Source organism: Poecilia mexicana, unplaced genomic scaffold (assembly GCF_051168715.1).
Source record: "Poecilia mexicana isolate PSO_F unplaced genomic scaffold, ASM5116871v1 scaffold_16, whole genome shotgun sequence".
NCBI classification, from domain to species: Eukaryota; Metazoa; Chordata; class Actinopteri; order Cyprinodontiformes; family Poeciliidae; genus Poecilia; species Poecilia mexicana.
In genome coordinates, this window is record NW_028263385.1 from 30,027,863 (window position 1) to 30,054,839 (window position 26,977).

General features: G+C 36.9%; 1 protein-coding gene across 1 annotated transcript in view; it reads left to right on the top strand.

Moving 5' to 3' along the window:
• Window positions 1–26,977, top strand: part of LOC106906001 (glutamate receptor ionotropic, kainate 2-like) — a 184,934-nt gene that overhangs the window by 138,767 nt on the left and 19,190 nt on the right. The window contains exons 7-9 of the mRNA XM_088014033.1: window positions 13,634–13,777; window positions 16,167–16,274; window positions 24,591–24,704. Coding sequence (XP_087870159.1) covers window positions 13,634–13,777; window positions 16,167–16,274; window positions 24,591–24,704 — 366 coding nt within the window. The remainder of the gene's footprint in view (window positions 1–13,633; window positions 13,778–16,166; window positions 16,275–24,590; window positions 24,705–26,977) is intronic.

Sequence of the window (26,977 nt, forward strand, 5' to 3'; positions counted from 1 at the left end):
TTTTTTTTTTAAATTTCTATGAACAAAAAAAATTGTGGAGGGCCCCATGTTGATCAGGGGCCCTTGGAATTGTTATAACTTTTCCCCTCTATACGGCACCCCTGTGACCGTGAATGGAGGCAGATGTCACTGGTTCATTTCCCGCCTGATGAGCCTTTCTGCATGTCTTCCTCCTCTCTCATAATGTGCTTTCTAGTCTGACCACTCTCAGATAAAAGCCACCAGAGCCAATAAAATCTTTTTAAAAATCTAAAACTTCTAACTTTTCCTGTTTCCATCATCACTCTGTGAAAGACTGACAGGGTGTCACACAGCTAATAAAAAGGTTCCTGTGCACAAAGAATGGATAACTGTGAGAGCACTGTGTCCGCTCTGGGCCTCAGCACTGAGAGGCAGCCTGGCATCATGTCAGGCAGGATCTGAGAAGCTGTCCTCATCATTTATAATATGGCCACTGATGGAACAAAGCTACAGTTTCTTTAACATAAATGGAGCAGTGGCATGTTTTGTATAATTAACATAGAATCAACAATCAAATCATTACATCAAATCAAGTGCCATCATTAAATACATAAAGTTGATTACATTTCAAATACAACTCTAAACAGGTGGGTTTAAATTGAGATTTAAAGGCACCCAGTGTTTCAGCTGTTTTACAGTTTTCTGGAAGTTTGTTCCAGATTTGTGGTGCATAGAAGCTGAATGCTGCTTCTCCTCGTTTGGTTCTGGTTCTGGATGCAGAGCAGACCAGAACAAGAAGACCTGAGAGGTCTGGAAGGTTGATACAACAGCAGATCTTTAATGTGTTGTGGTGCTAAGCCATTCAGTGATTTATAAACTAACAGTATTTTAAAGTCTATTCTCTGAGCTACAGGGAGCCAGTGTATGGACTTTAAAACTGGTGTTATGTGCTCTATCTTCCTGGTTTTAGTGAGAACACGAGCAGCAGTGTTCTGGATCAGCTGCATCTGTTTGATTTAGTAGGCAGACGTGAAGATGCTGTTGCAGTAATCAATGCGGCTAAAGATAAACGCATGGATGATTTTCTCTAGATTTCACTGAGACATAAGTCCTCTAATCCTGGAGATGTTCCTCAGGTGATAGAAGGCCGACTTTGTGACTGATGAGGTGAACCGCTTTGTGTCATGGTGTGGGAACAATCATCTCATCTTAATGTAAAAAAAAACCCAATGAGATGATTGTAGATTTCAGGAGAAACATGGTTAGATCAAACTAACCCTGGACAACAGATGGACTGGAGATGCAACAGTGAAGAGTCTATAACACAGGTGTCAAACTCCAGCCCTGCAACTAGATGTCCCTATGCTGCACCACACCTGAATAGAGTAATTAGGTCATTAGGAAGGCTATGGAGAACTGATCTACACAAGGAGGAGGTGTAAGCCATTTCATTCCAGTGTTTTGTACCTGTAGCCAGGGGCGCTGCCAGGAATCTTGGGCCCCCTGACGAACAAATTAAATTGTCCCCCCTCCCACCCACGCAGCTGCATTTACAATTTCTTGAGTCTTGCTTTCTTTGGTCCAGGACTGATAACTAGTACAATATTTACTGCTCATGAATTTTACTTGCAAGAGTAAAATTCAGTATGCATACAGTATGCAAGTAGGTTGCTTAATTTTTTTTATTAGTTTTAGATACTGAAATGTCTCTCCCCACAAGTAACAGTCATAGGCAACATGCACAATATAGATGAAGTAATCCAGACTTCTCAAAAATGCTATGTAGTTGCATTTTATTCAAGCTGCAGTATATAACTTTAATAAAAAATATGTTTTCTCCATATTTGTTAAAGCTGTCACCATGCTATGACAGTTTATGAGACACAATCTGTAAAAACAATCAATCTCCTTCCTAAACTACTATTGTTAACTAAAGTACTGCATTGTTCTGACAAAAACAACCAATCAGAACCAGGAAGAGGGTCTTAGTGCTGTCCATCAACCTCATTCACTCACTGCTAAATGTGCTAATGGTGGAGAAACAACTGATCATTACAGGGAAATTATTTATCTGCCATCACTGGTAGTTATTCTAAGTAGACTGAGCACTCACAACAGGCTATACTAGCTGCAGCATAGCACAGAGCAAGGCAGAGGAAGGATAGCATAACATGAGATTGTGATTGACAGCACGAAAACTCTCCTGCCACTGATTGGTTCTTTCTAGATAGTACTGGGAGAAGGCAGAGGAAATATGTTTTTCACAGATTACCTCTCATACCATACTGTCACAACATAATGACAGTTTTAACAAATATGTGGAAAAAATATTTTTATAAAAGTTACACACTGCAGCTTTCATTTCACTCAGTAGAGGACGGATCAGGAGGGACATGGGTTATAACTGCTGCTGACTGACTCATCTGTTTAGTGGTAAAAGGTGTAAGGGACAAGTTCAATATATGAATATGTTGGTAATTTTTTTCCTTAATTCATTAAATGCTAGTGAAATGGAGGCAAACAGTAGTCTGTAGCTAAGCTAACTATGCCAAATGGTTGATAATCTCACACAGTTTACCCACCTCTCTTGGAGAAAAACTGGGTTATAAATTGACAATCTTGCCTTTTTCTCTCTCTCCCTCTGTTTTTTTTGAAAACCTAATTTTATAACTTTTCTTAGGAGCATAGTAACTGCTACAGTTATTCTTATCTTCCACTGACTGCTGCTAACAGCGTCACTCTCAAGCACTCCAAGTAGGAACAAACCATTTAATGCAGATAGTAGGTGTTCAGGGCAAATATGGATGTGTGTGTTTTTTGATCAGGGAGTGGGAACATAAAATTTTTACTGCTAAAAACAATTTTTGAAAATACAATATGATTAATTTTGTAATTGACAGGACCTCAAATTTTTTTTCAATTTCTATGAACAAAAAATAAATAATTAAATTGTGGAGGGCCCTCTGTTGGTCAGAGCCCCTAGAACTGTCATCACTGCACCCCTGAATACAGGAATTGAACATACCAGGCAAGAGTGTCCTAATATGGAATAGAATGCACATACACATGTGGTCTCAGCTACACTGTTTTACAACGATGTGATTACATGTTCACAACATGTAATCTCATTAATCGCATTAAGTACTCTGAACACTCATTTAGCAGTAAGAATATTTCAAATGTTATGACGTAATTACTCCAGTAATAGTCTATGAGCAAGAGGCCAACATCCATCTCAGGTCCATCTCAGGGTGGCAAAGTCTATCCATATATATTTTTTGAAAGGATACATGTCTCTAGTTAATATTTTGGTATGATAGTTATCAGCTCATGAAGTTAAGAACTCCTGTGGACAAACTGTTTTTTGAAATTGGTTTAGGCTCATGGTATGGGCATTTGTTAAAGGTCTATAATATAGTCTTTGGTATCATCTTAAAGGGGACACTCTTGGCTTTCATTTAAGTCAGGTTTTGAGTCTCTCTGACCAACACAGAGGTCACTAGAGCTCGTAAAAGCAAAACTAATACACATTTTTCCACACTAACCCAGACAACCCTAACCCTGAGGTATTCAGGGACATCAGGGACACAGAAGTTAACAACTAATGTACTCCTCAGACTTTAAGGATTCAGAAAATGTATAATATACCTGTACTGTCTGCCTATGGGAGGCGATTCTGAGCCTAACTATAACTAAAGTTATAGTTAGGCTATAACTTTAGTTATAGCCTAACTAAAGTTAGGCTATAACTTTAGTTATAGCCTAACTATAACTAAAGTTATAGTTAGGCTATAACTTTAATAGGTTCTTTGGTGTGTGTATGGGGTTGGTTTGTTTTGGGTGTCACTCATGTTTGTTTGTTTTAAAAAGGTTAATCAGAAAAAGTAGAAATTTACATTAGATAAACTTTAGGATGCTTAGGATTGCATAATGCAATGATTATTTTCAGATGCTTAGGCTACTACTGACAGCATAATTCAAATTATTATGTTCCTTTCTGCCAATAGATGATTATGACCATAGGCATATTGGTACCAGCTACATTATGCTCGTTGATCATGTTGATTTCAGTCTGACCCACAAATGAGTTAATTCAAAATAAATAAAATCAGTAAGATTCACCCTTAAAGGTGCAGTATGTAACTTTTATAAAAAAAAATATCTTTAACATATTTATAAAACTATCAATGTAGCACACTCCCCTCTCACCCCCCTCAAATGAAGAATTTTGGCTTTACTGATGAACAGTGAAGTTTATTGAGAGTAAACCTTGAGTTTCACTGTAAGAGCTGTATGCACAAACACACAAAAAGACAGTGTAAGCTACGAAAACATGCTCTTACAACCATAATGTATCAACCAAAACATAACGTTAACTACTAAAAATATCAACTCCAATTCAAAACTATGCCCTAGTGTTTGCATACAATAAAACAAATTTACAATTCCAACCAATCAATAAAGGAAATATCCTTATTTACAAAATAAACATACCTTGTGCCTCTATCAAGGGGGCCGCTAATAAGATACATTTTACAATCTTGTATCAGTGGGAGAAGAGTTTTTGTGCTGTCAATCACAATCTCATGTGGTGCTGCTCATCCTTCCTCCCCCTCGATTTGTGCCGTGCTGCAGCTAGCATAGCTCAGAGCTGTGCAGATTCAAACTGTAAATGCTCAGTTTAGTTAGCATAGCTACCAATGATGGCAGATAAACGGTTTCTTGTAATAAGTTGTTTTTCCACCATTAGCACATTTAGTAGTGAGTGAATGAGGCTAATTGAGAGTGCTAAGAACGTCCTATTACTTCTGATTGGTTGCATGGTCAGAACGGTGTATTACTTTAACCAGTAATAGTAATTCAGGGACCAGGTGGAGGAGATTGATTATTTTCACAGATTATTTGTCTCATAACAAACTGTTACGACATGGTGACAGCTTTAACAAATATGGAGAAAACATATTTTATTAAAGTTATGTACTGCAGCTTGAATAAAATGTAACTACATAGCATTTTTGAGAAGTCTGGATTGCTTTATGTGTAGTTTGTACATTGCCTGTGACTGTTGCTCATGGGGAGAGACATTTCAGTATCTAAAACTAATAGGAAAAATTTAAGCAACCTATTTGCATACTGGATGTGGACTGTTGGATGTTAAGTTCATTAGTAGTAAATATTGTGTTAATCAGTATTGAATCAAAGAAAGCAAAACGGATGCAAGCCTTTAAAATTGTGATGCTTTTTATGGGTCAAATAGACTCAAAAAATTGTAACAGCAGCTGCGCAGGGGGGCCCAAACAAATTTTTTGTCAGGGTGCCCACGATTCCTGGCGGCACCCCTGCTTGCATTACTAATTCAACAATTGTGCTGGTAATCTTTATTACAAATTTTGTGCTTTCCAACAAACCAAAAACTTTTGCTAAAAAGCAAAAGTTTTTGGTTTGTTGGAAAGCCATATTCAAGTCTGCCAGTATGAGCTATATCTATTGTTCTGCTGCTGGTTAAAACTGTTATGGTTGTAGGAATACAGCATATTAGTTTCAGGCCATACATTCAAGTGTATTGTCCTCCATTTGACACTAGAGGAAAATACTTCCACTTCAACATCTTCTTTAGCACTAATTATTATCACTGCTTTCTATTCATGCTTTCACACTCTGCCTCATTTCAGGCTGAATAATCCAACGTTTTCACACAAGCCATGTGCACACATACAAACAGCCTTACTGGTTCTCAGACCTTAGACTGTCCTAGATTCAGGTCTCAATTGGGAAAAATTGATGGCTTGAGCTTGTTTCCTTCCGAAAGGACAATGCTTTCTCCTACAACCTGAGGCACAATTTATATCCAACATCTGTGGAGAGCTGTGTTGATTACTTTTCAATCAAACGAGATAAACACTAATTCAATTCGTTTTATGTATATATTTATTTATGAGGATCTGTAAAATTACAGGCTTCTTTCATGAAGCGTGAATGACTGGCAGTTCTCTGACAGCTCGGTTTGGGCCGACTGTTAACTGTCTTAGACTTAAACATATAAATATATCAACACAGATTAAAACAGTGAATTCTGGCAACACACAGAGAGGCTGGAAGGTGTTTGTCTTTGAATATCAAGCTGCACAGGGGAGCCTCTTTCTTTGTTACAGTAAATAATACAGTTCACACACTGTTATTGACTTTGAGAAAATGCGTTAGTCCAACACTAATTTGTTGCAGCTGTGCCCTAAAACATGAAATATAATCAAAAGTGAGTTAAGCAAACTTAGTTGCCGAAAACATACTCTTGGACTTAGCATCATGGACAAAAATCTATCTAACATACTAGAATGTGAACCCTCATTCATCATTATACAGATTAGTTACATTGATTGGTCACCAACTGGGGAAAAAAAATTATTTTACAACAGAAGTATACTGTAGGTTTGTTGCATTAGGTGAATTTCTGACAGCAAAGTGCATCTAGCACTTCAAATTTAAGAAATCTGAACTTAAACAATCCATTCATGAATTAATTAACATCCATAAGCTGGTGCCTATCTCTGTATCTATAACATTCAGTTGGCGGGAGGCGTTCAGGTCACAGTCCATCACACGGCAACACAGATATACAGGGCAAACAACAATGCACACACTCATTCATAACTAATGGCAATTTGAAATACACTACACTCTAAAAAGTGTATTTGGACTGCAGTTCATTATTTACATTAATTTACATATGTAGCACTATTTAAAGTGTAAAAGGACTGGATGGAAAAAATAAGACTAGAATTCGTCTACTGGAGCTGTCAGTAATCAATAAAACAATACAAAAGAATTGCTTTCAATACCATGTAATAGACAAAATTAAAGTGAACAATGCAAGACAAACATACATAGGACCAAAAATAAAAACAAACAAAAAAATATACACAGTACTGCGGCCGTCCTTCATTGGTTTGTGCACAACTGGTCTTGACTTCCCCGCTGGTCAGTCCAAAACCTGACCGACACACATTCAAAAGTCCATGGTTGAATTATCCAGATATTTAAGTTGAAAATGTCCCAGCGCAAGTTCTTTCGGATGAAAAGATGAATAATGGAGTGTGTGCCTGAGTGGTGAGATGGAGGGGAATTGATACAGACCAGACCAGGATGAAGTGATTCTTAGGGCTCTCCTGGCTCCAGCCAGTTTTCAGAAGCTCGCCATCTTTTACCCTAAAAAGGGATCACCTGGCCTGTATTAAAATAAACAGGACCAGTAAATTTCCAGCTGGCTAGTTAACTAGAGTTTTCAGTTTCACACAGAAATAAATGCAATATATCTAATCTATCAAACCAAATGAAGAAACATTTATCTCATTATCTTAAAGAAGTTAGATTACAACAATTGATGATCACAGTTAGCATTGGCTACCAACCAACATGCTAAAACAACAAAACATTGTGCTCACTACTTACCAATTTCAATAATAGTTGGGAGCATGGCAGCTTCAAGGCTCCAAACTCACTGGATTTTTTGGATCTACATGATTTTTATATTGTAACGTTAAAAAGTGCATTACAAACAAAGAGATAACTGATTGCTTGAGAACACCAACCTGTAGCTCCTTTGTCTCCATCTCTCCCCCTCACACCTGACTGGGGAAAGCTGGAGCAAGCCTAAATAATTACATCAGGTGTGTCAATTGGCTGCATGCATTGTGTGACTGACTGTCACTCTAACCAATGGGGCAGTAAGGCGGGACTAAGAGCAGTTTTTCCACCATGGGTTACACATATTCATATGTATTATTTACATATGTATTATTTACATTAATTTCACTTAATTCTTTTTGCTTTTGCTATGACAACTTACTTTTTTGTGTTCATTTAACTCAAAACTTACAAATCTTTAACCTAAAGGAACTTTCCACTTTGACTTAAAAGAATTGAGTTCAATGCCAGTTTTGTATCCTATGTCTGACCAACTAAATTTATTCTGATCATCCAACTCAATTCATTAAGTCCTTCCATCTCAATTTGCTAAGTTTTTATAACTTAATTCATAAGGGTGTTCAACAGGACAAATTTAAGTCAGTGGTACTCAAATAATTTATTTTGTTCTAATAAAGATTTAAAATCTCTTTGACTTAATTCTACAGAAAGTCAAGTCAAACTTTTAATTAGCTCCAAACTAAATATTTTGGGCTCCAAACTTCTTAGTTTGCAGTCTAATACTCTATTTTCAGTGTCCTCTAAATACACTCTAACTTAAAAGTTACAAATCTTTTCTGTAAATGACCTTTTTACTTTGACTTTACTTGAAATAATTAAGTTCGATACCATATTTGTATCCTACGTCTGACACCATGACTCAAGCTTCCCAGGTAAGCGACCGTGGCTCTGTGGGTAGCGTAGTCGTCTTGTGATCAGAAGGTTGTAGGTTCGATTGCAGCTTCCTCCTGTCACATGTCAATGTGGATATCGGTGTGTGAATGTGACTCTGGTGTACTTTGAGTGGTCAAATGACTGGAAAAGCTCTATTTAAGTTCAGTCCATTTACCATTTTTTGAAGTAAACTAACTGATTTGAGTAAGACTGACTTAAATCTGTTATCTTAAACATGCTTAATAAAAACAAATTGAGTTGGATGATTATAATATGTTGAATTAGTTAAACTTAATAAATTAATTTGGATAAACTTAATTGCATTGCTTGTTACCTATAGAAGCAATTCATTTAAGTTGGTTCAACTATTTTATTTTTAGAGTGTATTAACCTATCACATAGATTTGTGGAATGTGGGAGAAAGCCAGAGTAATCCAGTTAGAAGCCACACATCCAGATGATATGATTATTGTTCGCCAGAACAGTGAGATAGAATAGATTAGGACATACTTTATTGATCCCCAGGCAGAAATTGCTTATTTGTTGACAAGTGTTAAATATTAGCAAATGCAAATATAATTGTAATCATTAAAAAATTACAACCACAAACATGAATACATTTCATTGGGATTTAATGGGAAAGATCAACACAAACTGGTATACAATTGTGAGGTAAGAAAGAAAACAAGCGGCCCTCGCAGCCAAGCGCCGCGAAGGCCTGGCCACCGCGGATGTTCCAGCACCGCCTCCCCTCAGCACCACCTCCCCCCAGCCACCGCCTCCCCTCAGCACCACCTCCCCCCAGCCACCGCCTCCCCTCAGCCACCGCTCACGCTCTCACAGAGCAGCCCAACCTGCCCTTAAGATAGTCACTCTGTCATTTTCGACATTGCTCCCAGACAATGCACAAAAATCTGGTGCAGATCGGCTGATATCGCAAGGAGACCCAGCTGTTTGATTAACCTGGGTGCGCAGTGGAGTCAAATTATAATGTAATGCTTTTGGGCTCTGTAGAGGTTCTCCAGAGTCACTGTTAAAGCAAGACATCCAGCAGAAAAAATGGCTACTTTCTGTTGGATTGTGGTGGGGCAGAGTTGATGTCATCACTTGGCCTTTGTCAGTTTGATATTACAGACATTGATGCAATTTATTTCTCTGAAAACTAAGCTTCTCCCTCAATCTCTTTCTCATTGGTGCAGTAACAGTGACCCCTACTGACTTATTTTACATACTGATCAATTTATTTATCATCTTTAGCTCTGTGATCCAATTTAATGATCCCAGAATTCCATTAACCCATCCATGTATTTGTCATTTGTGGAGCAATACTGACATCTGTTGGAGAATTACTGAAATAGCTTCTAAAAGGTGACTTCTGATGAATGTTGTACTTCATCTTTTTTAAAACCAAAATTAGTCAATTTTTGTACTCTAACTGAAAAAACACAATTATTTAAAAAAACATAAATCATATAACAATGTATATTTTCATACATATTATGTTAACATGGCCTGGATGGATACAAGCCATGTATCCTAGCCTCCCAAATCCTTTATGTTTAATGATTTGGGAGAATGTATGTGTATCTGAACAGCTGGATTAATGCTTTATCTGGTAACATAAGTTGCATTCTTTTCAGCAGTCTCTTTGTCATTGGTGGAGCAATACTGCCCCCTTCTGGTGAATTAGTGAAAAAACTTCTAAACAGTTGACATTTTATTAATGACTTAATCTTATTTTTAACCAAAATTAATGCATCTTTGTATTGTAACTCAAAAAAGACCATTTGTAAAAAACAGGAAACATAACAATTTATATTTAAATAATTATTTTCTTAGCATAGTAATTGATGGATGCAATGTTCTGTATTGCATGGCCTGTTTTTCTGTTTAAAGTTTTGGGAGTATATATGTGTATATGAAAAGCTGGACTGATATTTTATCTTGTGACTTATGTTGACATTATCTGAATTGTCTTTTCAGGACCGTCCCCTTGTGAAGCATGCAATATCTCGTGTAGATCGGGTGATGTAGCAAGGCGATGCACCTGTTTGATCAAACTATTGGGCACAGTGGAGTGAAGATATAATGTAATGATTTTGGGCCCTTTAGAGGTTCACCAGAGTTGATCACATAAAGTCTGGTGCAAATCGGATGAAGCATGTTTGATTTAGGGATGATTGTACACATGGCGAGCATTGCTACTCGCTATTTAGTCACCCCCACATGGTTCAGCCAGCAGCCAACATTCACAGAGGGCATCATCATGTCATTTTGTATCAGTTGGCACAGGATTTAATCCATGTGAATCAGAGTAAAAGTAAGACATCCAGCAGAGAAAAACAGGTGACTTCCTTTTGGAAGGGGGCGTGGTTTAGGTGATGTCATCAATTGACCATGAGAATGTGATCAAGGCTTGTCAACAATGAGACATGGAAAGTCTGATTCAGGTCTGACCTGTCCTGGAGAAGTTATTGCCCTCTAATATTTCATGGCTCAAAGCCAAAGTTTGATGCTTAGCCAAGCCCACATGCTTTGATATACGAGAATTCTTTTGATAACTTCTGACCTGTACTGTCTCACGTCTCTGCTGAGTGAGTTTGAAGTCTGTATCTCAAAAGCTGTATGAGTAGTTTGATCAGATGTGACGTCTATGAAATAGGGGAAATTACGGCTTTGATCCAAAATGGCCGACTTCCTCTTGGGTTTGGACCATGGCTCCAAGAGACTTTTTTGTACATCCTGACACGATACACATGTGTACCAAGTTTCATAATTCTGAGATAAAGCATGGCTTGGGGCTGATCATGTTTTGGTGAGAAGTGTCATTTCACAAAGCCAAAGTTTGACGCTTAGCCACGCCCAGATGCTTTGATGTACAAGAATTCTTTTGATAACTTTCCACCTTTAAAGTCTCACGTCTATGCTGAGTGAGTTTGAAGTCTGTATGTCAAAACCTGTATGAGTAGTTTGATCAGATGCGACGTCTATGAAATAGGGGAAATTGCGGCTTTGATCCAAAATGGCCGACTTCCTGTTGGGATTGGACCATGGCTCCAAGAGACTTTTTTGTACATCCTGACCAGATACACATGTGTATCAAGTTTCATAATTCTGAGATAAAGCATGGCTTGGGGCTGATCATTTAAAATATGCTAGGGGGCGCTGTTGAGACATTAGGCCACGCCCACCAAATATTGCACATATTGTATCCATCCTAGTGAGTTTGGTGCAGCTGGACCCAAAATTGTGGAATTCAGAGCCAAAAGTATGGGCACATTCTGACAGGTCACTTCGCCACACTGCCACACCCACCTGCTACATCCAAGCCAGATGGGGTTGGAATCCAATACACACCCACATGTCTTCTGTCTCTGGACACAGCTTCATGTTGATTAGGTCAAAGGGGTCAGATAGCGACCGCTCACAGTAAAACATGACACTTCCTATTCTAAGGGGGCGTGACTTAAGAGATCTCAAAATTTCACTATACCATCTTGTAGAGCACTCAAAGATGATCAAACACAGAAAGTTTGGTGTCTCTCTGGCTTTTTGAGTATGAGATGTAACAGTTTAAAATTTCTTGGTGAGTCGGTGAACTTTGACCCCTGGTTTCACCCCTTCAGCATGCATGAATTTGGATTGTTTTGATAACTTTGAACCCCACATGCCTTATGAACCAACTGACCAAGTTTGAAGCCGATCCATCAAAATCCCTAGGACAAGTTCGATCAAATACGAAGGCTGTAAACGACCAAAATGGGCTCAAATTCGCAACTTCAATCCAAAATGGCCGACTTCCTGTCATACTTGCACTATGACATTAATTGTAAATTCTGAGCATCTTGGTGAGCTCTACCAGTGTACCAAATTTCATGTCTCTACGATGAACTAAGTGAATAGGAAAGGGTCTTTTGAAAAATTCTAGGGGGCGCCGTTGAGCCATTTTTTTTGCGATTTTTGAGTCGACCTTAAAATACATAATTTTTAAACAGGATCTATGGGACCACCAAGTTTGGTGAGTTTTTGAATATGATAAAGCCCCCAAAAAGCCGATTCATTTGGCGGAAGAATAAAAAATAAATAAATAAACATTTGAAAAACAATAGGCCTTCACAGCACTTAGCTGCTCGGGCCTAATTATAGATGACTGAAGGAAGTTTATTCAGTTAATATCTGAACAAACAATGTCAAACAGTAAAAATAGGATAAAGAGCCGTTTTGCAATATTAAAAGGGACAGTATGCTATTGAACTGCGCACTGATGGTTATTTTATGAACCTGAAGAGTTGAGGAGAGTGACTGTGAGCAGAAGTCTATGCCTTCATCTAATCAGTGGTCCAGAGTCAGTCCTCAATGATCGGTATCCAACATCTTTTAGTTTTTTTCCCTGGTTAAACACAGCTGAATAAAATGATGGTTAATTTGCAGAACCTCTTTGGAAATATGACTTGCTGAGGAGACAGTTGGACTGTTTGAATCAGTTATGATGGAGAAGAGGCATTTAAAACTAGCATCATTCAACCCCTTAGGAAGGGAGCTGGACTCCCATGGACTAAAGTGTGACAGTGGTTATCAAAACAAAGAGAAGCAACAAAGAACATATTTTTGGTATTCAATTTTAATAATAAAGCTGAGAGTATTTACAGTTTTTCCTCTTCAATCAAGCAGGGTAAGTCGCAGTAGCACAAAGGTTTTAAACATGGAGCTCACAACATTTTAATTGGTAGTTGGTGTCCATGAGTTTCCACTTAACTTCCAGTGCTGTCCTTATATCCAACCAATACTTGGCACCAGATTATTGGAGATCGATAATATCTCCAATAATCGGCCACTATCGATGATAGTGTTTATATTCCTCCAGACAGTCATATACTCATATGACTGTCTGGAGGAATATAAACACTATCACTAGCATAGTACTGGAACTATTTGATACAAAAAATAAGGCTTTGGGATCATTACTAAAAATAACTAAATGATTGCAAAAAATATCTGGCTGTTTGTAAGAAAATACTGAGAATGAGTGAAAACCTGTAAACCAGTGCTAACCTAACAAAGTCATTACTGTGCTGAAACACATTCAATTAAATTATTAGTATAGGACCATCATTGCAACATAGATTTGTGACCTTCTCCATGCTAAAGCTGTAAAGACAGTGCCATGTGAGTGTTGAAGTAAAGTCTTTGATTTAGATATGAAGCTACTAATATTTTCTTGTCTGTACACAGATTTCATGCCAGCTGCCTTACTCATGTACTTAGAGCTGTGCTCTATGGTGATGACCTTCTGTTTCCCCCGTGTCTTGGTTTGTAGACGGATGCCGCGCTGATGTACGACGCCGTGCATGTGGTGGCCGTGGCTGTGCAGCAGTCTCAGCAGATCACCGTCAGTTCATTACAGTGCAACCGACACAAGCCTTGGCGCTTTGGAGCGCGCTTCATGGCCCTCATCAAAGAGGTAGATCCTAGTCTACATGTTCGACATTTAACTACAATCCTCTGTATACTCTGCACCATCACACAAAAAACACATTCTCTCAGAAAAGCAGACAAAGTTGGAATGTAATCAGGATGACCAAGTGAAGATGGGGAAATGGGAAATACAAACATTTGATGTTTGTTTATATGGAAATTCAATTTTATTCAATCTGGCCAAACAAGATATCTTTTTTTTCTGAAAAGGCAAACCTTAAACTGCAGTATTTACTGCTTTATAACATCTGGTCCATGTTATTGAGATGCACCCACAAAATGACATCTAGAAGAGCACATAATGAGATCAAGTCATGTTAGTCCCACCGTTTCCTCTCATCCAGAACTCAACTTCTTCTCACAGTCCTTTCACATTTCCTCTGGTGTTTTTATTTTTGTGTTAAGACCATAGTGATAAAGGCAATTATCACTACTACATTAACATTTTAATGTCTTTTAATTGTGCAATGTAATATCAACTTTTATACAAGACACTTTAAGTGAATAAGTTAATGCAGGAATTCAGAAGAGCTACAAAAGACAAACAGAATAATCTGTAGTTTCCACTGATTGATTGGTTGATAATATAAAGAAACACTGTTCTACAAACTAATTCATTTACTGAAAAAGGAATATATTGAAGTCAATGCTTATACTTGCCTCCTCTATTCAGTCCATAAATCTATGGTAAATGGTAGGTACTTGGTCTGTTCTAGTGCTTTATCAAGTGTAGAAGAACCCAAAAAACTTCACACCACATTTAATCATTAACTCATTCACACACGCATTCACACACACATTCACATACTGATGGTGGTAAGCTATTGGATAGTAGCCGCAGCTGCCCTAGGCAATCTGACAGAGGGAAGGCTGTCATGCACCAGCAGGTAAAGCAGTGACTGTCTTGCCCAAGGACTCAACAACAGAGGTAGACAGAGTGGGAATAAAACCATCAACCCTCCAATTTTGTGTTTCCAAGTGAAACACATAACATACAGTAGATTAAATACGCACAAGTGAAAGACTGAAAGTTTTTATTTCTATTAATTATGATTGTTTTTACTTGTAGTTAATGCAAACATGACTTTAAAAATTAGAATACTACACCAGACCAATAAAAACATCTTTAATACAGAAATGTTGACTAAATGAAAAGTGTTTTTTATACTTGCTTAAAAATTGTCAAAACTATCATAAATGCTTGATGGCCATTACTCCTATTAAGCTACTTTTTTCAAATGATGAATGAAATCACCTGAGGGAAAGGCAACAGGAATATATTACTAGAAGTAATCTCAGAAAAATACAGCGCAAGCTCAGAGGGACACAGAGTACCATAACTGGCAAACACTCAGGCGTCGCAGTGCTGGCAGCCTGCTCTTCATGTACTCCTAGATGATTAGGTGATATATCACAGGTGCATTGATATCAGTCAGCAGGCACGCCCTCTAAGATGGTGCAGCCTCTTGGTACCATTTAGTGGATGAAGAGGGAAGCAGCAGACAACAGAAAATCCCCAACAAACAGCCAAACCCTGGTTCCCAACAGAAACTGCATTTTATATTTACACAAGCTTGTTTGTCTGATATTAAAACGAGTTTTTGTCAAACTTAGGAGTTTCAAATAATGAACAAATGAAAACAGAACAAACATGTGAATAAAGTAAATACTATAAAACCATCTAATATGATCCCAAATAAGGAAAATGTAAATATCTAAAATGAGACAGAAAAAACATGTAATAGACTGGCAACATGTTCAGGGTAACACACACACACCCCTCGCCCATTGACCACTGGAAATAGGCATCAGCACCCATTCGCGACCCCACTAGGGATAAGCGTGTGACTTACAGTGAATGTTTTTTTTAGTACATAATACAAATTTACAATGATCTCCACTGAAGTAAAACATTCTCAGATATGCCACAACACTTCTGTAAATGAAGAGGCACTCAGACACAGAGCCACCTGCTGTAGGGTCAGAAAGGTTTTGAGTAGCTCACAGAGGAACTTCCAGATCTGTTGCTCCCACTCTCTGATTCAAACATGGGCCCTGAAGTGCATTTCTGCCTGTCTGTAGAAACTGTCATGATTTGCCAAGTCATCTCTGTTGTGAGTCACTTTCATGCTATAATGTATTCTATCGTGGCTCTAAATATCTGTAAAGATAGGGTAATTGCTTTCCCACTGTTACAGACTTGGAGTCTGTTTAGACACCCTGAAACAGAAAAGACTGTATGCAAACAGAGAAAAGGAAGATTTCTTGGATGTTTCTTTCAAGGCTTACATCAAACCAATAGCAGAGAGGTAGACTTGATGTTGCTGGGTTGTTGTCTCCTCTGATGATCTGAGTCTTACTCCTTCTGTCTGCAGGCACACTGGGATGGCTTGACTGGAAGAATCTCTTTCAACAGGACCAATGGCCTGAGAACAGACTTCGACCTTGATGTTATTAGTCTCAAAGAAGAGGGTCTTGAGAAGGTTATGTATTTTCTGATTTGTGTGTGTGTAAATCTTCAGTCTTCAAATACATAATTAATATGAGTTGGACAAAGAAAAAACAGTCAATCTGTGTACCAGAGTGAGTGTAATTAGTCAATGATCAGTGTGAACATTGTGTGTGTATGTGACCTGAAGTCAGAATGTGCTCAGTCTCTACATAAAAATTCTAGCTAAAACACATGTTAATCATCTCATCTCACAAAACCTCCTAAGCTTTTAGTGACATCAGAGATCATTTGGTCTGTTAGTCTTCATACCTGAACAAACTAATCCATTTCTTATGGATTTTGTGTGATACACAAAAGCAAAATAGTGCTTGATTGTGAAATTGAAGGAGGATCATACATGTTTTTTTTTCAGAACTGTTACAAATAAAAATATGAATGCATATCTATTTGACCCAATTTACCCCTAAACAGAATAAAATGTGTTTATTGTTAAATAAACTTAAACCCCATCTTTCCTATGTGAAATTAAACCCGTGTCTTTCAACTTTGTGAGTTAATGTTTTCACATTCATGTGAAAATCTGATGGGATGGCACTGTAGAATGTTTTTATACACACAGGAAAAAAGTGGGATAACTCTGTTATTCACATAATGAACTATTCAGAGTTAATTCTTTAATACCAGACATTCTAATTGGTTAGACCAACACTTGAACAAAAGTTGCGTTAGCTCAGTTAGCTTAACTAAACTAAAACTGTCCAGACATTGCAGTTTGTTCATGAAAAAGATCATTATTTCTCAAAAACTATATGCGACGTGTAGTATTCTGATATGTTTTTTAACTTCCATAATTATTGATGTTGTTCATGGGATGTGATGAGGGTTAAACACATGAAAGTTAGAGTGAATGTGCAAACTACTTTCCTCTACTTTATTTTTATTTTATTTTTTTGATTTATGTTTTCAGACATCTTGTCACTTTCTGTGAATCCCTTACTGGATATAACTGGCTTCCATATTTGGAGATTTCTGATGCATCTCCAAATGAATAGAGACATACAGATGAATTAATATAAAATTTCAAGGCTGGTTTTTAATCTCCAGTTTTTGCAAGCTTTGATCTGCAGAAACCCATTTTAACAGATTCTAAAGTGAGATGTAAGCATCTGTAACAGCTTCCAAAATGTTTATTCTTGCCTTCCTGTTCTAAGCAGCCATTAATTATTTACATTGGGAGCCAAGGTAGTCACACAGGGTTTGTAAGAAAGAGGTGGCAGCTAAGCAGCTTTGTAAAAACTATTTTCAAACCAGACATTTCAAACTACACATACTAAGCTCAGAGTCAGAAGGTCATATTTTATGCATAATAGTTTTATATTGTGTAAATGATAATTTCTGCTACTGATGACCCTCCAGAAGAATCTTTAGAAGGGTACATAGTGCTCACACTAAAAGTTCCAAAATGCCCCATTGTTCACAGCTAACAACCAGGATAAAAAAAATAAAACCTGTGCTGGAGCTTCAGCCTTCCCATCAGTACATTTTGCTGATTTTTTTCCAATTCATCTGTGAAACATTGCTCCAACTCTACATCCAAAATGCTGAAATGCTTTACATGTTAGAGCCTGGTTTGTACTTCTGCAGAAATGTATGATGTCTTGGTCTTTCTCTGGCTTTCTGCGATTGCTTTCAGGTTCACCAATCATCTGTGTTACATGATGCTTCCTTTTCCCATTTGCTTCTTAAGTGTTTAGTCACAACTATGCACAGCTATTATTCTGCCACTTTCCAAACTACTTTTGTGAATAATAGTAAAAACAGTAAAGAAGCTGATCCTACAGTTCTTGACTGTTCTTAAAATGTCTGTACAGAGGGAGAAACCATTCATAATGTGACTGCAGATTGGGCAAGCAACCTGTGGACTGGGAAACAATGGGCATCTGTAGCATTACCATTTGGCTGTGGGGTGTGAAAGCAGGAAAACCTGTGTGAAGCCAACAAAACATTCTCTTATACTCCAATCCACCCTGTTGATCATTTATGATCACTAGAAAAATACGTATTAGAGCAGTAATATCCTTAATGCTATAAGAATAAACCTGAGGAACATGTTGACAATAAACTTGGTATGTAAATTAACAATTACCCTTTAATACAACCCTTACACACAAGTAATCACAAAACCAGGCTCAAATGAAGACATAAGGGGACACACCAGAATTTTCATTTATCTCCTCAGATAGAGATCTTAATCCTTCTAGGACCTTTGCAATCAACCCATCAGGAGCTGTATTATTTGGAATGAAATTATAACCAAAAAGACTGCCTGTCACCACTTAATCTTTTGCTTCAAATATATTCAGAATTCTGAAAAACACACCAATAGCATTGACGATGCTTTCAAATACTGAGAATGGGGTCGTCTTCCTGCTCTTACGAGAGTGTTGGGGGCAAATCACACCTCAATTTGTTTGGTCTGCTTGATCTGGGTTGCATCCTGCATCTTTCTTACAATGGGGTGTTAATGGGTCTGCTTGAGTGCGAATGAGAGAGTGGATTTGTATGCAAATGGCCTTTGATGGATTTTCAGGAAGCGCTTTGTCAATATGACGTCACTTTAGTGAATAGCTGTGTGATATTTTTCTTATTTTAAACTAGGGACAGTGAAGGTTTTGTTTCATAAATTTACTTTTACTACTGCTTTACGGACAATTTTACGGTGATGATTGCATATTTTGGTATCACAATCTGATTTGAAGCAGAGTCATCTGCTTGTGCCGTAGGATTAATGCACACAACAGAGGCAGTACAACTTCGGCCTTGGCTTGCAGCAGATAGAATTAGTGATTAAGAGACTGTCTCATCCACTTTGGTATTTTATTTTTTGTTTTTATTTTATACTAACACACTAACTGAATTAACTGTTGGTTTATATGTCACATGAGTAACTGATTGGACATGTTGAAATTTTAGCATAATGGGAGAAAGTTCTTCGATTTTAGTTTTCCACCTGTAAATTGTTTTTCTTTTGGAAATAAGAAAACACAGGGGGATATTATAAAGATAAGATATTACTGATAGAACTTTGAAAATTCAAACATCAGTCTATTTTGAATACTGGATGGATGATTTGGAGAAATGGTGGAACATCTTACAATATTTTAGTTTTTCAGCAAATTATATAACAGTGACACAGATTCAAAATTGTTTTTGAAATGATAATTTTATTATATCAACAGGGGGAGAAGGAGAAATAGACCCTACTTCCTGGTCAATTTTTGGATATGGTTAATTGTAAATTGTTAATCGATAATTTTAACTTTTTCATTCAACAATAGTGAATTATGGATTTCTTTAGGTAAAGAGCCTTTACATTGCCTTCCTGCTTGACTCAAATAATTTATATAAAACAGTGTTTCTTAAACCAGGGAAGGTGATCGTTGGATTGTTGAATCTCTTTTCATATGATTTAAAATAAGTTGTTTAACTAATAATAAACTTAGCTGTATCAAATTTCTCCCCAAAACTGAAAAGGCATTGATAATTGATAAACACTATAAAAACGGCAATTCATTATCCAATTAAATATTTTATAAATAGGTTTTCAAAAGAATAAATAGATCAAAGGTAATAATGGTTGAAATTTTGGGATTTAAAACTATGATTGGAATAAAGTAAGTCATTTTGATATTTAGTGATACGGTTAACTTTACTCATGTAAAACAGGCTGATCATTCTTTAAGGTTTTAAAATAGAAAATATGATGATTGAAATTAAATTGGTCTAAATTGGAGATTTACAAATTAGCAATTATGGAACTGCTTCTAAAATGTGGTTAAGATTTGGGTTCAGCACATTGGCAAACAGTTATTTCTCATGTAGGCCTTATATAAAAAGAGGGTCAAAAGATTGATAAAATACAGTTTTAAAGGAGAAGCTTCTTAAAATGCTAAGTTTACTGAGTTATAATACAAAAGGAAAATTACTGGAGGAGACTTAATATAAGGAAATAAATTATAATTAGAAATAAAGTTTTAAAGAGAAATAAATAAAACTAAAAGCTACCACAAAATCTCTTCCTTCCTGATAATACAATAAAATAACTATTAAAATAAGATTTGATAACAAGAACAATATATGACTTAAAATAGTACAGAATAATTAGAGTATTAATTAATAAATTAGTGTAAATAAAATATTAATTCAAATTGTGAGGAATTACTTATTTTATTTTAAACTACATTAAGGAGCTCTAGATAGGCGACAGACTCTGTTCCAGTATGGTGACCAGTGGATGACCTCATTGAATAACAAAGAACCAACCTGAGGATCTTCCCTGGCCGGAGGACGACCTCACACCTAGATGTTCATCAGGATTTCTTTCATTCTATTATGCTTTTGATGTCATCAAATTGGAAAAGAGGGAACGACCTCTTTGTTAAACTCACCAAATTGTGGGCACAATAAATCCCAAAAAAGGTGAGCATCGGTTGCTCAGCTGACAACCCTGAGTTCAAAACTATAAGGAAAATGAGCTGCTGGAGACCAGAGGATCATCTTTGTTATTTCTATTACCAAGTTTTCATCTTTCCAACGAACTCATCTTACTTCAAGGAGCACCAATAAACACAGAGACACAAAATGAAGATATGTGAGAAAAAAAAAAAAAAAATTGTTGTACAAAACTATTCAACTGGAGGTTTATTAATAGTTTGTAAGTCTTTTATATGCAGTATTTTGTATCTAACTTGCTCATTTATTGCAGGGATAATTTTGGACAAGTATTTGTGTAACATCCTATTTGTATCAGGAATACTTGATTGACTTTTCTAAAATATCATTTTAAGTATAACATTAAGATTTGTGGTAAGGTTTCTGTGAAGCATTGATAAAAATCATGCATTTTAAATCATCTTTTTGGTAAGACATGACTATGGGCTAGATTATTTTGAACATGTATTTTAGGATTTTAATCCTCTATATGATTTTGCTGTCTGATTTGGTCTGATTTTATTTGCAATGAATATGCCAACATTTTAACAACAAATGTTATGCAAAAAGAGGGGCTTAATTTATCAGTTATAATATGGTGTTTCTGAATCTAGGCTTATATTACCGCATAGCATATTTTAAATTTAGATTTTAGAGTGTAATCTCTATTAAGAGATTAAAAGAGGGAACTGTTGAGAAAATACATTTAAAATAAGCTAGTTTTAAAACTTAACACGTCTTGATTCAAATGGCCTAATTGTGGTTTTGAAATTAGTAATGTATTCTGACTTTTTGACCTTTATGTTACCTGTAGTTACAGCAGATGGTTTGCTAGGATCGTTTGAACTGCCTTTTGTCTGTGTGGGAAAACAATACAGTAGAAGTTGTAGCTTTTCACACTCATCTGTGAAAAGCCGTAAACACAGCAGGGGTTTTAGGCTTCAGATAGAGGGTCAGAGACAGCTCCTGGTTGGATGAGCAAAGATACGCCTTATTTGAATAAATTAAAGAAAAGAAGATAAAACTTTCTACACAGAAGTAACAAATCAGATTTTGCTCTTGCAACTTCTCCAAAGACGTCTTTGCTTTGTGTTTGTCGTTTCCATCTTTTGTCTTTTTCTCTCTCAGGTAAATTCATGTGTTGTTTGTGCTCTGAGTTTTCTGATGGTTTGTGATGTGTTTGTCTGGTGATAGTTTGCATCTGTCTTGAATAAATGCTGATTATTGTGACGCTGTTATCTCTGCGTGATCTCAGTCTTTGCGCACAGCATTTTTGTGAACCCGGGCATAAGAGAGGATTTAACGAGTCAAAAGGTTTTAAAGTTCAAGAATTTTTCCTCTCTTAACACCACCTGGTTTAATTTCTGTTAAGATCTAATTTGCTCCTGTAAGACTGGTAATGTTGAAATAATTGGAGGCTTCAAGCCACACGTAAAATGTACAAACCCTGGTTAAAACATATTTGATAAGTTGACTTAGAGTTAACTCAAAAAACATCTATGGACCAATGTTGACCTGGTCCCTGAGCTAATTGTAATTGCTACATCCTAGTTATACATGTTTTAATATTTGACAAATGACTGACACTTCAAATTGAATTCCTCGACACCACTACTTACAATTCAGCATGTTAACTATGACATGATTGATCTTTGTGTTCAACTTTAGCTGCTAAAGAGTTCCAACAGTGTGGTAAGATGGAAAGATCCTTGCAAAATCATATTCAAAACTACATTCTCTAATAATCCACTTCTCTAATGTATCTCTTAAGTTGGGACCTTGAGGTTGCTGGGAAGGCTCCACAGACCCATTTTTTGGTTAGGTACCAGTGTTTCCTGGGTTATCCTTTCTTCACTGCATCTTTGTATTGTTGTGACAATTTTGATGGCAGACTTATAATGCTCCTTGTTGCCTTGACTTAAGCTTTCAAGCTCTACTTTTATGACGGACATTACTCTGTATGGCTAATGCAGTGATTTGTAGTTTGTAACAAGTATCTCAAGCTGTTCATGCCTCTGTTGCTGTGGCATTACCAGCTTATTGTTCTCCATGAACACTAAGCATCAGAGTCATGAATAATGACTCTGATGCTCTTTATATGAAAGGTCAGAGCTGACTCTACCTGCTGAAGATGCTGGGGTCTTTTGGAGTGCAGGAGGCGTGTGGTGGCATGAGCCACCACAGAGCAGCTCCAACATACAATAAGAAAGCAGTTTGAGCTCATTAAGGCTGATTAACTTCTGCACCTTACTTTATTTCTTTCCTCACCAGGATAAGCTGCCTACTCTTCTGTTTAGATTGGAATAAGCAGATTGGGATAGATTTATATCACACATTTTCATTTAGTTTTCTCCGTTCTGTATGTATACTAGGTTTATAAAAAACCACCACAGAAGCTAGAGGCCAACCTGATCATCATCCATATAATTGTGCCCCGACCCAGTCCAAATTTCAAGTCAGGCTCAGGCTATAGATCTAAACTCCAATATGGCATTTGCTCAACTATATTGGTGTTCTCAGATGGAGAGAAGCATCCTCAGAATAGCACAACGACATTGTTCTCCACTCAGAGATTTACAAGATTATGAACAAGAGAAGAACCAACTAATGTTGCTGATACAAATAATATTCACTCATGGAACTGCAAGCACTTTCAACTTCATTATTCTCACTGGCGCATTCCTCTCAGCATCTTCTGACCTTTGGTCTATGTAGTGTGTGTTCTGGCACCTCCATGAATAATTTACTCCATTAATAAAAACTCATTCAAAAGCCCTCCAGTCTCATGAAACTTGAATTAAAGGGTTGATTTGCAATTCCAAAGACTATCTCAAGAACTCACTCAGATTATCATAGGTGCGGAGGAGTGTGCGGCTGATGAGGGTTGGAGTGTCTGTGGTCCCCTCTAGTGATGCTTTGGGTTGAGAAGCTGGATGAAGAGCAGGGGATGGTGTTTAGGAGACTTGCCTTTACACACCTAAAGTAAGAGTTGAAACATGAAAAGCCTTGAGGCATAATCTGATCTTTGCTGTGTCCTCTTCCACTTTGCTTCTCTGCCATGTACATTCCTCCCTCCCTTTTTCAGCTCCCACTGGTTAGCACCTCAAAAGGCCATGAGGCAGATCAGAATCTTAGATCAGATGTAACATTGGTCCCTGTGGGTGTCAAGAAGAAAACAGCCATGAAAGGGTTGAGGGGTCAGATTACTGTCAACTGTTTCCCCAGGATGCCGTACAGATAATCTTTGTGTTGAACTGAAAGGGAAAGATGGTAAAGTTACCAGCACAGTCGTATAATCTGTAAGGTAAACTTACAAAAACTGGAATTAGTTTTATCTTTCATTTCATGCCTTTTTTCTAAGTAAACAAAGAAATAGTTGCATTGAATAAAAATTTACATAAAAGTTTCAGTAAAATTTAAAGGTGCACAATTTTATTTTCCACTGATGGTGAAGTAAAAATACTATAGAGACCCAGCATACTATAATCTTGTGCGGTATATTTGGGTGTACCTACATACTGCTGTTGGACCTGAATTTTCCCACTGTGGGGACAGTGTTTCTGTTTCTGTTCTCTTAACATGTTATTTCTGTATCTGTGTATGTTTCTTACACATTTCTAATGTAAAGCACTTTAGTTACCTTTGTGGTTTTTGAAATGTGCTATAGAAATCAAGTGGATTGATTATTTTATGCTCGACTGAATGTCACACAAAATATTCCTTACTTGATTCCCTGCTTTCATTTTGGGAAAAAGTGAAAGTGAAGGCGATAAGTTTCAAAATGGGTTACTGATTATTCTTAAGCCTTCCTGCATAAGATACTTCATGCTAGGACAATGTTTTTTTTCTTTTACAGATTGGTACCTGGGATCCAGCAAGTGGCCTCAATATGACTGACAATCAGAAGGGAAAGACAACTAATGTCTCAGATTCATTGTCCAATCGATCCCTTATTGTCTCCTCCATACTGGTGAATATATTTTTTCCTATTTTTCTTAAACTTTATTTGATTTATTTGTATTTGATAACAACACAGTCTAGTTCTGTTTATTCTAAAAATGTGTAGGAAAAAGAATTAAAGACACCCAGCAGATTACATTGGGTTGAGTTTGCAATTATTCATCATACTGAGCATGCATGCAGTAAAAAGAAAGAAAGGAAAAGTTTCATTTTAATAAGAAAAAACCTCCAGCAGAGCCAGGACCTGGCTCAACATAAACGGCCATCTGCCTTGGCCGACTGGGTGTTTGAGAAGGCACAGAAAGACACACAACCACTGATCCAGGAGTACTTTCTATGTTATAAAGATAGATACATTCAGACACTTATATACACATCAGTGGGAAACTGAACGCAGTTTCATAGGAAATTGGACTTCAGCCATCGTCTTTCCAATTGCAAGATGACTACTCTTCGAGTTACAGTCTCTGCCTGCTGTTACAGTAAACACTGGCTGCCTAAGCTGTGTATTCCGGCAGATGGTTCTAGAATATACAAGGTTGTTGTATTAAATTGTATAATTGTATACATTAAAATTGCTGCAGCAGTAAGCATTAAGTAAGTGAAGTTATTAATAAAAACAAATTTGAATAGTGATACTAGTCCCAGTGATCTCTTTGCTTGGAAATGTAAAGATGTTAGAGTGCAGGTTCCCAGTTGCAGCAATTTTGAAAATTACAATTTTACTGGACTTGACTCAGAACTTTGTCCACACCGTCAGACAAAAACAAATTTAAAATTATTTTTAATGAACCTATATTTTTACTTAATTTTACAGACAAATGCTTCTCAAGAAACAAAAGAAATATTATTTAAAACAAAAAACAACATAAAGTCCATCTGACAGAGTTGACAGAACTGACAGTGGTGACGAACCAGTGAGTAAAAAGAAAACACTGCACTTAGAATGACAACTAGGTGCATTGTTCATTCTTGTTGAAATAAATGCTGAAATGTTGTACAGCATACAACATGCCTCTTATCAGATCATTGATATTTTTAATTTTTTCCTCTTCCACCCTCATAAAACTACACGTTTCTGAAAATAAACAGAAACATATTTAAAAAGAAATATTTGATGCATGTGAAGTAATGCTATTTATGTGAAAATACATTAAAATGTATTAACTGCCCACTTGAGTGAGATTTGTAAACATCACTAAGGAAGAAAATACTGTCAGGTAAAAACTGACGGTGTTGAAAAAAAGCCAAACTACCTCAATTTATATGATGCTAATCTGAAAGAGGCCATATTGTAGCTCATCAGTTCCTTGAAATCTTTACAATAAACCAAAATTAAGCATTTATTTTACAAAGTTTTATCAGAATTTTGTAAATTGTCAGTTATGGTGTTGACACAATATGGTTGTGACAAAAACTTAGGAATAAAACGGAAGAAAAAACTAAAGAATAACATAAGCTAATCAGAGCTGCCTACATCTTTTAGCAAAGGAAGAAACAGGAAGTGGTCATGGGGTCCTCGGAACTTCTGATGCCTCCCAATAATGCCTGATTTCTTTACATTCTTATTTTATCTGATTGTATTGACAAAAACTCAATTTCAATTGAGTTGGAAAATAAATACAAATGATTTTTAATTAAATGTATTGATATTTGCATGATTACTTATTTGAATATTCATACTTAGTTGCCATAACTTATTACTTTAGTATTCCTTAGAATTCCTTGAATTGTTTTTAACTATTTTTATAAACTATTGAGTTCTGCTCCTGGACAAGGGCTTTTGCAGACACCATCCACCTACTACATAGTTTAAAATAAAAAACATAGTAGCAGAAAATAGATGCAAACATTAAATCAAAGAGACAATGATATAATAAAATCAACTTCAATCCAACATCTCTCACCCTAATCTCTATCACTGCCTGGGAGAACAATTTGTGAGACGGACAACTGAACCACAAGCTCCAGCATGGTCCGTTGGTATGGGATCGGTCCTGGTAGAGGGAGGGGGACCCAGTTCCCAGCATGAGTGGAGGCCCATGGCCATCCTCTAGGATGCCAGAGTGAGTCTTAATCCAAAGCTGTGGTATTGGGTCTTGGGGAATTTCCTTTTTTTCATACACGTGCTCTGCTGCAGCCCCTCAGCTCAGAGGTCTCCTCCGCGTAGATCCAAGGCATCATTGATCCATCTTTGTGACCATGCAGACCTTACGGAAGGAAAAACCCACTTCTCCTCTTTTGCAGCTGACTTTTAAGCATCCTAGAAATGCTCAAAGGTCA